Below are 13,922 nucleotides of genomic sequence, written 5' to 3'. Positions count from 1 at the left end.
AAGTTTGCCGATGTCAGCCAAAGGTTGGCCCTCCAAGCAGGCATTTCTTTCTTTCTTTCTTTCTTTTTTTTTTTTTGCTGAGCAAGATTCACCCTGAGCTAACATCTGCTGCCAGTCTTGCACTTTTTGTATGTGAACCACTGTCTCAGCATGGCCACTGATAGACAGGTGGTGTAGGTCTGCACCTTGGAACCAAATCCAGGTTGCTTAAGTGGAGCACCCCAAACTTAACCACTAGGCCACTGGGGCTGGTCCGCAAGCAAGCATTTCTAAGGTTGGCAGTCTCAGGCCTGCTATGTTAACTCTTTCTGCATAAGTGCATATCACAGAAACTACTTAAGGTAAAATAATAAACAAAATACATATTATTTTGCCCTCTTGAGGTTATGTTCTAGAGTGAGGGAGCGGTAATAAACAAATAAACAATATAAATATAAAATTTCAGGTATTAGTGGATGTTATGAAAATAATTGAGACAGTGGAGGAAGTGTGTAGCTGTTGTCAGTAGGGTGGTGGAAGCCTTTGGGGGGGTCTCAATCTGTCCAGGCTACTATAATGTAAATGCCATAGACGGTGTTGCTCATACACGATGGAAATTTATTTCTCCCAGTTCCGGAGGCTGGGAAGTCTTAAGATCGAGGTGCTGGCAGATTCTGTGTCTAGTGAGGACCCTCGTAGACAGCTGTCTTCTCAAAGTAACCTCATGGCAGAAGGGGCAAGGGAGCTTTCTCAAGCTGCATTTATAAGAGCACTAATCTCATTCGTGAGGACTCTGCCCTCATGACCTAATCACCTCCCAAAGGTCCTACCTCCTAATAACATCGCCTTAGGGGTTAGGATTTTAACATATGAATTTTGGGGGGACACAAACATTCAATCCACGGCAGGAGGTGATGTTTGAGCAGAGACCTCAGTGATGAGGAACTAGCCATGGGAAGATGTGCAAGTGTCCTCTCTGCAGAGAGGAGAGCCAGCGTAAGGACCAATGGTGGGTATGAAGAAGCTGAGTTTGGCTGGAACAGAATGAAATGTGGTAGAGAATAGGTGAGGAGGTCTGACAGCAAGTGGGACCAGATCATGGAGGACTTCACAGGCAACATAAGGACTTTGGGTTTTACATGCAAAGAGAAGCCATTGTAGGGTATAAACAAATATAAAAAATTGACTCCAGGAGGACAATAATTCCAACCAGGAGACTATTGTGACTGTCCAGTTGAGAGGTGAGGGTATTTGGGACCAGAGTGGTGGCAGTAGAGTTGATGAGATGGTTACGTTCAGGTGACCTTTTGAAGGTAGCACCACTGGACGTGTTGACTGATCGGGTCTCAGGAAGATGGCGGGGAAAAGAGGGGAGGAAGGGGATCTGAGGAGGTGCGAATGGCGTGGGAGCACCTGGGAAGACGAAATTGAAGATCTGTTTTGGATATACTAAGGATGATGGAGAGAAAAGGATTTTGTCCACTCTTAGTAACACCACAGAGTAGAATTAAGGTGACTGGTGGAAATTTTGGAGCATATATTTTGTTTTACTATAAGGAAGAATTTTCTAATGATTAGGGCTTTTCAAAATGAAAGAGACACGTAATTAGGCAAAAGATACACGTAGATTTTTGAGGTGTATTTAAGGAGAGGGTTAAGGACACAGTGAGGATGTGGTGAAATGCAGATGCTGAAGGAGAATGGGATTATGGTCTACTTTTTGTTCCAAAATATTACAGAGATTATAAATTGTGAACTAGGAACACTGTTCTTTTTAAATTGAACTTAGTCTTTGTGGATATGTTCCACTGAGTTCCTACCAAGAGAACCCAGTGTCCCACAGAGCAGGAATCTGTATCTACTAAAATACGAAGAACAAAATGCAAATTTTGTTTGCAAATTAGTTTGTAGTTTATGAAGCATTTTCTCCTGCATAATTTCATTTAATTTATTTCTGCACCATTCTATAGGTAGAGCAGGAATTTTAATCCCGGTTCTGTAGAGGAGGAAATGGAGACAGAGAGGTTAAGACACTGTTCAACATCATATCGTACCGAATAAATGGGGAGCTAGGGTTTGTACTGTGGTCTCTTTTTAGTCAAAATAAATAATTACATATGCCAACAAATAAATAAAACATTAATAAAAATCAAAAGAGTGCGTAAAATGTCATTCTAAAAACACAAGGCTTTGGTCTTTTTTTTTTGTTTAAAATATAAATATTATATTGTTCCTTGCTAAGACTTAAGTGACCTTTTTTCCTTTAGCATATTTTTTGCATATTGACCAGAAACTTTTCCTAATCAAGGGTTAATCTGAGAGAATGTTGAAAACAAATGGGTGTTCAAAGCTGTGTGTTTACAAGATGATGATTCGAAATGCATTCTATGGCCCAGTTATTTCCTTTTGTGTTTAACTTGTGTGAAGCTTCCGAAAATGCTCAGCTCCCTCGTCCCAAAGAGCTCTGTCACTGTCCACACCTTTGGTCTCCCCCAGGAAATATCGAAGTTGGGTTTTTCATCACTTAGAAAGATGAGGAGAAATGCTTCAGAACAAGGTCAGTTTTGAGATGTCATTGCCCTCGTAAAACCATTTAACTACGTGGCTAAATATATTTCTTCTTCAAAAATACCAGTAAAAAAGAGCCTCTGTTCTAAAATACATGTTTGGGCTTTAAATCAGACTTTCAAGACTAGCTCATCATCACAGTGACACAAATGTTACTGAAAGCCAAACCAGCAAGGTACTGGCGAAAAGATCAGAAAGAGAGAAATGGTTTGGGTGTTTTTCTGTTTTGCTTAAAGGATTATTGCTAATTTGGATTCAGGATACAGTACTAGAAAGGAATATCATATAACATATAACCCCAAATCTCCTATTCTCTGTGTTTAATATACTGATTAGTTAGATGCTCCATTTTATTTTAAACATTCTGTAGCAATCCTAGGATTAGAAGATAAGCTGCTAGAAAAATAGAGACAACTACATCCTGTGTCAGGATTTGTCTGTTTTGGGAGATGAAGTTTTTCTCTGCCTCCTACAGATCTGGCAAGGCTTAAGGAAAAACAACAAACTCACACAGATCAGATAACAGACTAGATAATGAGTTTAGATAAATTTTGTATTCTGTGCCGCACCACACATCACCCCTGTCTGTGCAGTTCCAGTGAGGTCTGTGTGATGGAAAGTTCCTGTGTTATTTGTTCTATTTCTAAAAAAGAAACAAGAGAAGTGTTTCTATAGTTTTTTTTTTTTTGCAGGAAAAATCACTTTATAATGTGTAAAATTCACGCATACTTTTTATAAAGAATTTAGGTAATACAGAAAAAAGTTTCAAAAAGAAGACAAAAGCAGTCACGTCAAATTCTGTTACAAATAAACAATACTAACATTATTTGGGTGTTATTACAGACACTTTCTATGTAGGCGTTGATATAAACATGAATTAATTATTGTTGTAAAGGTTATAATTTGCTCACTGTTTTAAACAAAACATTAGACTTTAATTTTGTTTTATCAGAAGGAAAAGAAACTAAACTAAAACAGAACAATGGTTGAACTTCAAATAAATGCTGCCCTGTTGTTTTTAACCACAAAAGACAATTGTTTTATTTATTTATCTATTTATTTTATTTTTTGGGGAAAACTAGCCCTGAGCTAACATCTGCTGGCAATCTTCCTCTTTTTTGCTGAGGAAGACTGGCCCTGAGCTAACATCCATGCCCGTCTTCCTCTACTTTCTATGTGGGACGGCTGCCACAGCATGGCTTGACATGCAGTGCATAGGTCCACACCCAGGATCCAAACCGGTGAACCCCGGGCCAATGAAGCAGAACGTGTGAACTTAACCGCTGTGCCACTGGGCTGGCCTGGAGATAATTGTTTTCTAAAGGGCCTCTTGAAGGTTGAGAAAATAGATCGTAAAAGGCATTAAGATGTTGTACTCTTTTAAATACGTCTCCATTTTAGATCATAAAAGACGAGGAGATTCATACTTTCACATTTTCTCCCACCTCCCTTTTCCATACCTCCAAATAGTTACTATTTATAATTTTTGTACTTTCAAGATGTTTAATTTTTACATTTAATTCTTAAACCTAATTCCCACAATATTTAATGCAACTTTTCTATTTAAATAGATTCAGTGGCAACTCCAATCTCTATATGATTTCTACAGTTCTGATTCATCAGAATTTTATGTTTAAGTTGTGTAATCGGGAATGGCTTCCAAGTACTTTATGCCCTGAATTCTTTTATGTTTGAGAATTTCTGCATTTATATTTGGACCACGTTTGGCTAGATGTAATATTTTGGGGTCATAACATTTTTTCTCCCTTCGGAGATCTCTGTGGTTGGGTGGGAGCATTCTTCCTCTACCTGTGGAATTCGTAAGTTATGTTGAACGTGTTTCAGTGTTGAGCATCTGAATCAAATTTCCCTGGAACACAGTGTCCTTTCAGTCCATATATGCACTTCTTTTTTTCATTTCAGGAAAATTTTCTAATGTTATATCTACAAGCTTTTTTCTATTCTATTCGAGATTTTTCTCAAGCATTTTCTCTTATAATTTTTCAGGAGTGCTTTTCTGCTTCTTGCTTTTTCTAATTTATTTGGTGCTAAATTTGTTTTGTCTTAAATTTATTTCCTTGGTCTGCTATCTCCCTTCTCATTGCATTCTGTTGTTTTATCATCTCGTATCTGAGCTCTTGTTCCATTAAATTCATGTTCTTATGAAATAAATTTTAGCGTAAACACGTGTGGGAATTCTCTCCAATATAATTGGTTTATATTTTCTTCTGGAGTCAGCTGTTTGTGTCTCTTTACATGAAATATGATATAATTTCCTTTTTGCCCTCTGCTTGCATGGTTATTACATCATTTCTCAGTTATGCCGAGCCAGTTCTGAAACACCCCCTCTTTGCTCTTATAAAATGTGGGTAGATTCTTAACGACCTTCTGAGCAAATCTGAGCGTAACTTTCTTTCTTTCCACACCACAGTTGAGGGTTGGTTGATATCTTTTACGTACATACTTTTCTACATTTTGAGGGTAAAGGGCTGTGGGTGTGGAGGGGGGACTGTTATTCCTTCCTCAGATTTTATTACAAGCCAATTTGAGGAAGTTTTCTAACTGGTAGGAGCTGACTCCCTTTCCATGGAGGAATGTCCCAGGCCTTCTAGCAGGCTGTCAGATGTTCTGTCAGGGAGACTCACCTTTACAGTGCGCTCCCGTATTCCTTTACATAGAGTGTCAGAGGATTAGGGTAGGAGCTTGTTACGTCAGATTTCCTGGCTTCCTTCTTTAACAATTAGAGTGTCAACTTTATGGCATCAGGTTGTGTCTTTTTTCGTCAGCTTGTTGATATCTTTTTATTTCTGTTTTATTCCTTATTTTTCAAAGTCAAATTGCCTGAGGTGAAACTTACCATAAAAGGCACCGATTGTAAGTATATTGTTCGAAGGTTTTCTCAGATGTGTACACCTGTTTAATCCTATCACACAGGAGATATAACACATCTCCATCCCCCCAGACATTCTCTTGTGCCTCTCTGAAGACAGTCCCACCTCCCACACAGAGCCCCAGGAAACTGAATCTGCTCGATGTTGCTATAGTAGTTTGCTCTTTTCTAGATTTTTATAAAAATGGAATCACATGGTATGTACTCTGTTGTGCCTGGCTTCTTTGACTGAGAATGTTTCTGAGGTTCATCATGCTGGTGTGTGTGTCAGAAGCCCCTTCCTTGTCATTGCTGAGTAGTATTCCCTTGGGTGGGAATTTGTCGATTCACCAGTTGAGAGATATCTGGTTTGCTCCCAGTTTCTGGCTCTCATGACGAAAGCTGCTATGAACATGATTGTGTTAGTCTTTGTGTGGACACTTGCTTTTGATTTCTGTGTTAATACCTAGTGGAATCACTGGATTGTTTACTAAGTTCATGTTTACTCCATGAGACTCTCAAAATGTCCTCCAGAATGGTGTACATTTTCACATTCTTACCAGTAACATCTAAGAGTTCCTGTTGCTTAACATTCTTCCCAATGTTTTGATTTTCAACGTTTTAAATTTTACCTATTTTCTTGTGTGTGTGGTGGTATCTTATTGTAGCTTTATTTTCCATTTCCCTTATGACTAATGACGTTGAGCCAGTTTTCACATGCTTATTAGTCATTTATACTTGTTCCTTTTGATCCATCTGTTCAATGTTTGTCCATTGTTTAATTGGATTCCTTGTTTTCAGATTACTGAGTTGTATGAGTTCTTTATGATTTTTAAGAGTTCTTCATACTTTGGATATAAGTTCTTTGTCAGATATATGTTTGCAAATAATTTTTCCCAGTCTGTGACTTGATTTTCATTTTTTTTAACTTATTTTTTGAAATCCATTTGATTATTTTTGGTTTGTTTTGTGCCTTTGAGATCCTGTGTAAGAAATCTTTACCCCCCCTACCCAAGGTGTGAGCACTTTCTCCTGTTTTTTTTTTCTTCCCCCCGTAAAACGTTTACAGTTTTAGCTTTTGCATTTAGGTTAATGATCCATTTTGAGGAAATTTGTGTGTGTGGGAAGAGGTTGTTCAAAGACAATTTGATGAAAAAAACTACACTTTTCCTATTGAGTTACCCTGGAGTATTGGTTGAAAATCATTTGACCATATATTGACTATTTCCACACTCTGTATTCTGCTTCTTTGCTGTACGTATTTAGACTTACTATAATACCACACTTGGTTATTATGGGTTTATAGTAAGTCTTAAAATAAGAGCTTGTAAATCGCCAATCTTTGTCATTTTTTTCTATTCCCAAAATTATTTGGTATAGTCTAAGTTTACTGCATTTTCGAGTATATTTTTAAATCAACTTGTCAATTACATTAAACTTTCAAGGGAAAATTACTCATCACTATTAAATCATATTAACATGATTAATTTTGATCAACTGCAGTGATGTATAAATAATACCCTTTTATTTGTGTATCTCAGTAGACATTTACAGCTTGCTCAAATGTGCAGAAATGTAACAGTTTTAATTTCTGTCATGTTCCTAATACTCCCAGGTCCCAGCCCCAGTGATAGCAGAAGAACTTACTGCTTCAAGGTTACCTCTTTCTGGTTGAAAGCTTAATCTTTGCAGGAAAAATGCCCAGGATAAGCATTCACTTTTCAAGGACTTCTCTTTCTGTCTTTTCCTTCTCTTTTCTCCGGGGGTGATTTGGAAGCGTGGTGCAGGATAGAAAGCTTACAGATGACACGTAGGAAGTTTGTTGGTGTGATGGTCTTACAGAGCAAGAGCCTGAACAAAGTTAGTGGGAATGGAAAGGAGACAATACTGAGACAAACCTCCACCTAAGAGAGCTGAGTGCCGCACCCCCTGTTCACCCAGCCTCAGTCCTGCCGTCTCCAACATAGGAACCATGGGGTTCGCCCTTTTCTCTATCCTTTTTCTGTGTATTTATGTTAACAAATGTGTTTACACCCCTTCTGTCACTTTATGCTGTGCCATCTCAATACATACTAGTTTACTTATTTATTCTAGCAGCAAAGCTTTTTAAGATTTCATCTATGTGCTGTACTACCCTTCTCACTCTCACCAGCAAGGCTGCAGGAAATTCAGAGGATTTAGGCCACCTCGGCACCTTAGGAGAGATTCCAGTGCCACCTTGTGGCATTTTAGGTGGTTACACCCTGATGATTTCCCCCAGCATTTCCTTGGTTATAAAGGCGATTTTCTTTTTTCAAGATAGATAACTTATCTTTTTGAAAAGTAAATTTTATTTTTAATATTTGATTTAAAAAGTATTTTATATTTAATAAAACCTAACTGTAGCTTTTTAGTGTATTTCCAAGGGCATTGTATATAAATATAATAGGCCCTTCTCAAGTCAGATTTTTGTTTTATGCTAATTCTGGATTGTATCTCTATGAGTCTTCATGGCAAATTAAATTTTAAAATGCTATAGATGTTAGGTCATTCCTAGATATGTTTAATGCAGTGTGATGCTGATTCCTCTTTCTTTATGGTACTTAACTTTAAGGTCTCTGTGAAAGTAATGCATTTAAAACTCAAAGCAGATATGACTTTAAGTAAAGGAAAAAGGAAGTTAGGATGAAGAAGAGAAAGATCCTTATATATTGCCCACTGTTTTACTCATTGTCTCATTTATTAAGAGTATGGAGGAAATGATTTTAATTTAGACATTACAAATTTATCTTTGTAACTCTAAAAAATTATTAAAAGATGTTTAATATACTTAAAAAGATAATATTCAGTGTGTCTGAGTAGGTTATGTAAGAGAGAGAGTGAGTAATGACATAAATAAATGAAGAAATTGTGAAGATGGAATATCAAAAATGTAGATTCCTTGGCTGGAGGATAATTAGTTGATAATTACTGAAAATCAGTGAAACCTCTTCTTGAGGAGTCCAGGAAACAAATACCTGCTATTATTACCCATAATAATCTCCTGGAAGGTCCATAGATTTGTTCACATAAATTTTTGTGATGTGACAACACTTAGACTTTTACTTTTTTCAGGAATCAATAATATAAAATTCATATTTAATGAAAGATGCCACCTGAAGTGTATCTTTTCAAGAAGGTCATGTCATTCTTCTGTGATTACTTTCTTTTTTTTTTTTTTTTTAAAGAATTGGCCCTGAGCTAACATCTGTTGCCAAGCTTCCTTTTTTTTTCCCTCCTTCTCCCCAAAGCCCCCCAGTACATAGTTGTGTATTTTAGTTGTGGGTCCTTCTAGTTGTGGCATATGGGATGCCGCCTCAGCATGGCCTAATGAGCGGTGCCATGTCCGCGCCCAGGATCCGAACAAGGGAAACCCTGGGCCACCGAAGTGGAGCGTGCAAACTTAACCACTCGGCCCGGGGCCAGCCCCTCTTCTTTCTTTCTTGGACGTTTAACATGTGTATCTTTCCAGCCATAAGTGGAAGCAGAGTTTATCTTCTACAGAGTGTTGTTTCTCAGTCAAATTTTAAAAACACTGGTTCAATTTCAAATCTTGTGTATTTATTGTCACTTAGCCAAGTGACATACAAAACAGGGCAGCCAGCAGGAGTCAGACTTTTCAACAGCACGGAATTGAAATTTCCATCTCTCTTCTTTTATGAACATGAGCATTTCTTTATTACACCATTAGCATTACGCCCTTGAGACCTGCATGCTTAACCATTTGCATTGTAACTAGAGCCAAAACAAATAAGGGAGGAATTGTGAGGCTCTGGGGGAGCTTTCTGAGCAAAATTATGTGTCTGAAAGGAATACCCATCTGGTACTAAAACAAGGAATTTCATTTTTTAAAAAGACTCATTATTTGGCATATATTTCTCCCAGTAATTGCTGATGAGTTCATCAGTGCTCTGCGTTAACGTTATCTATGTGTGTAAAAATGAACGCATACGAGGTCTCTTTTAGAAAGTTGCAAAGTAATGGAAACATGTGATGCTTTTGTTCTGAATATGAGTAATCGTGGTGGTTTATTTTAAATTCAGGACCTGGCCTTTCATTATCAAAAGCCCCAAGCAGTATAGAAACCTTTCTTTCATGGATGCAATGAATAAGTTTAAATGGACTAAAAAGGAAGGTCTCTCCTTCAATAAGCTGGTCCTTAGCCTGCCGGTGAACGTGAGATGCTCCAAGACGGACAACGCGGAGTGGTCGGTAAGCCCCACTTTGTTTTCATTTTCTGGGAAACCAGGTGTCACCATTTACCTGAATCCACAACAGGTAAAATCTAAGGAACAGACCAATATCCATAAATCTAACGGCCCAGTTGTCTTTTGGTATGTCTGATAATTTATTTGTTCAGTAATTACTTGGGTTGACTGAAAACTCCTGATTCCACTCCCTTTGAAGAGGGGAATTTATGCTAAAACCAGAGTTGGGATGAAGCAGGAACAGGATGAAGTGAGAACTTCAGAAAGCAACAGAGCCTGTCTCTATCTCTTCTTCTCAAAGATGTGTCTGGCCCTCTTCTCCACCTCCCTGGGAGTCCCTAAGGCTCTGCCTCCTGACCTTTGACCACCTCAGCAGCCTCCCACCCCACCCCCCAGCCTTTGACCCCTGCAGAAGTGCAGTGGCTGAGCAAGCTTGGCTGCTGTCCTGCTCTGAAATCACCTGCTCTTTCATTTTCAGATTCAAGGGATGACAGCGTTGCCTCCAGACATAGAAAGACCCTACAAAGCGGAGCCTTTGGTGTGTGGCACCTCTCGGTCCTCTTCTCTGCGCAGAAATGTCTCTCTCAAGCTCCTTGTGGGCCTCACGGCCCTCGGCAGCACACCCAGCAGCTGGCGCTGGTGGCCGTAATTCTGCCGTGCTGGTGACAGTGTTTTCTGTGATCTCACCTGTCACTTACCCTGCGGGTTAGAGACACTTAGCTCCTGAAGAGAGAGTGTGAAGAGCGTGGAGACCTCCCTTCATACATTCCCGTCCGCGCCTCCTCCCTCTTTCCCAGGTCGCCTGAGGGATGTCAGTCGGGTTCTCTTCTTTTCCTCAGAAATGTCTGATAGCACATGTCGATGGCAGGTAAAGCAAAACTGGCCTGACTTTATAGAACCTTTTTCAAAAAACTGGACAACGTGGAAGTAAAAGAATTCTTTATTTCCTTCTGTATTCCATTTGATTTAAATACTCATTGTTGCTAATTTACTTTTTAATTTTTGATTTGGTTTTCTATATTCCTTTAAAAAAATGCCTTCATCTTAAAAATATAAGGAAGGAAGTACCCTCCATTCCAGGTTTCTTCCTTTCCTCGTTCCTTGGGTGTGACTTCCCACGCATGACCATGGTCCTTCCTGCCTTTCACTGTTATCTGTTCCGTCCTTTCTGTAAATTACCATGGGCCCCTTCCCTCGATTCTTTTCAACCATGCCCATTCGAATCTCCTCGTTTATCTGAGTCTGTGGGTACCACCAAACTACCTGGAACCCATCTCAAAATACTTTCTTTTCTTGTCTGCTCAGCACTGGCCAGGTGAGTTTTTTCTTGAGCTCTGTCATTTTCTGAAAAGAAGGAAGCCATGGGAAACAGACATGGCATATAACTGATTGTGAGCTGAGGAGAAAATGTAGCTGGCTGCCTACTCTGTGCTGTGAGGGGTCCTTGATGAGGTTCCAGGTCAGAGGCCAGACCGTGTGAGCCAGCCCAGGAGGGTGTGGGTCCACGCAGTACGCAGCTCCCTGCCCGTGCTGGGTGCCCATGCTGCGGACTGGCTCAATTTGAGTCACAGTTGCTATTGTAGATTTATTTTTATATTAGTTAATGAACTAACTTTCCATAATAAAATTGTCACCGATTGAAAAGCTCATCACTTCTTTGGTTCTTTATGTATAGTTCAACCAAATCTTGTTTTGTGTCCTTTCTTCATTTCTTAGGCTGAATTTGTTTGGATCATATTAATAAACTAAATAAAATTAAATTTTTGTGTGGTATCTTGTACCCTCCGTGAGAGAAGAAAATGATTCAGTACTGATGTTTCCAGTCAAATTAATAAAGAATGTTGCATTTTTCTATTCTATTTTTAAGGCCTTTCTCCCCAGCAAACAATGTCTTCAACACAAACTACATTGTCTTTTAAATAAATATTGTGTTTTGGAGTGGTTCCTTCTTCATTCTCAGGATTTGTCCATTGAATGAAATGTTTGTAATATTTATGAGGCATATTTTATAGTTAACTATACTTATTTTTTATTTCCTAAGTGCTGTATCAGATTCTGTGACTTTCTATCCAAATATTTGTATAAGAAATATGATAATCCCAACACTTCCTATTTGAAATTTCCTGTTGATTTTGACTTGAGAATTTCTGAATCTGAGATGTCAAAGTAAAGTGATTTTGGGGGGCAATTATGTAATATTATATTTGTTTCAATTGTTCTTGGTAAGGAAAGAACCTTACCCAGTACCAGCTAGAAAAGGATGCACAGCTTTTGGAAGCCTGCATTTTTGTAGCCAGGGGACTCTACTTTTCCAGTTGATGTTTCTAAGAATAAAGCTGACATTCTTCCTCTCCTAGGAATTCTCATAAATATATAATTTCGAGGCATTGACTCTTTACTGGAAATTATGGTAGGTTATCTGTTGAAAATTTGTCAGGATTCTGACTATATTCTCAGTTAGTTTGCATTGAACAAGATCTTCCAGAATAGCCCAGGCTTTCCTTTGCTGCCCTGGATCAAGTCGCACTCCCTGTTTCCTAGGCTGTCAGAAAGGAGCACCTGAGAGCGAGGGAGCATGGGGTCTTCATGTACAGTTGTCCCGGGTTTGATCCTTAATGCAGGAGGGTGGGAGAGACACATGTGATGAAACCAGTATTCATCAAGGCCGTGTGAGGTTCAGGGTATCTTGGGTGATCATCTTCTCTGGAGGGGTCTCAGGCAGGATTAAGGTGGTCCTGGCAGTGATAAGAGTGATGCAGTCAACAGAGGCAGACGTATTAAAGCTTTGAACCGTATCTTAACGGCTGTGGAGGACAATGATGAGCGGCAAACAGGAGGACAGGTGGAAGCAGTACATAAGTGCACTGAACAATTTGCTCAACCAAACTCTTATTGTTGGACATACGGGCCATTTCTAGTTTTTCAATATGATAAACAGTGCTGTGATCAACAGTCTTATAGTTAAAACTTTGTCATATTATAGGTATTACCTTATAATGTTACTGAAAGTGGAATTACAGAATTAAGAATTGTCTGGTTTTGAGAATTTTGAATTAATAATTATAAATTTTTGAGAATTTTGATGAATGTTGCCAGATGTCTTCAATTTATTGTTCAAACTATTCTCAAACTGTTCGGAAAAGTATTGTATCTATTTATCTATGATCTATCTGTCTGTCTACAGAGAGAGAATGATAATTCAAATATGGTGAAATAATAATTGAGGACTTTGGGTGAAAGGTATAAGAGGTTTTTTTTTTTACACTATTCTTACAACTTTTTAAGTTTAAGTTGTTTCAGAGTAAAAAGTTATAAATGCAAATGAAACAATGAAGGATCCACCTAACAGTAGAGTGATCTTTCTTCCCCAGACAGTCTCCACTGTTTTGGGGTGGCAAAGAGAGAAGCTGGATTGCAATTACTCCTTAGATGCTGATGGGAAAGGGGCGGGATGGCTGGCAGTTCTGACGAAAGATGGGGTATCTTCCCCCTTTGGGGGTCCCGAACAAACAAAGGGCTTGAAGAATCCAGGGAGTAAGGAAGGATCCCCAAAACAAGACAGGAAGAGATCTTGGAACTGAGAATCATTAAAAAAATATATATAAATAATTTATTTTGTGTATTTCCCTCTGATTATAAATTAAATGTGTAGTAATACCTATACACTGAAGAAAATGTATAAAATATGGTAACTTCAAACAAAATAAATAACAAACTCTGTTAATCTGATTACCTAGAGAATACCACTTTTAACCTTTTGGTGCATATGCTTCAGGTCTATGAAAGTATATATTTGTGTGAATCCATATCTAGGTGTTAGACATCACTAGTTTCTGAAACAAATTCCAAAATAGCAGAGGTTTAACACAATAAAGTTTATTTCATGCTCGTGTGATAGCTTCGTGTGTGTGGTTCATTTGGTGATGGGCTTTCCTTCTCAAGTTGATTCAGAGACCTAAGATCCTGTGGCTCCATCATCCCGAGAGCCTGAGGGTCCCTTGCATTCAGCCTGCTCATGGAGAAAGACCTGACCTAGAAGCGACATAAATCACGTCCACTTTCCCTCTGTTGTTTAAAATTAGTCACATGGCTTCACTAAAATGAAAAAGGGACTGGGAACGTAATGTCTGTTCGGTAGCTGCCTCCCAATGACAACACTACAGAGGAGAAAATATCTATGCTCCAATATATATTTTTAGCAAAATTGACTTTTATCTGGTCCAGTGATTCCAAGTTTTTGAGTTTTACAAACAATTCTTATAGATGAAGAAAATGTGGTA

General features: G+C 38.6%; 1 protein-coding gene across 2 annotated transcripts in view; it reads left to right on the top strand.

The window, feature by feature from the left end:
• Positions 1-13,534, top strand: part of MOXD1 (monooxygenase DBH like 1) — an 84,242-nt gene extending 70,708 nt beyond the window's left edge. For both annotated transcript variants that reach the window (XM_014734956.3, XM_070223877.1), the window contains 2 exons: positions 9,478-9,646; positions 10,121-13,534. In XM_014734956.3, coding sequence (XP_014590442.2) covers positions 9,478-9,646; positions 10,121-10,291 — 340 coding nt within the window. In that variant the 3' untranslated portion in view covers positions 10,292-13,534. The remainder of the gene's footprint in view (positions 1-9,477; positions 9,647-10,120) is intronic.
• The last annotated feature ends 388 nt before the right edge of the window (positions 13,535-13,922 follow it).

Source organism: Equus caballus, chromosome 10, assembly GCF_041296265.1.
Source record: "Equus caballus isolate H_3958 breed thoroughbred chromosome 10, TB-T2T, whole genome shotgun sequence".
NCBI lineage: Eukaryota > Metazoa > Chordata > Mammalia > Perissodactyla > Equidae > Equus > Equus caballus.
This window is presented reverse-complemented; position numbering and strand designations above follow the sequence as displayed.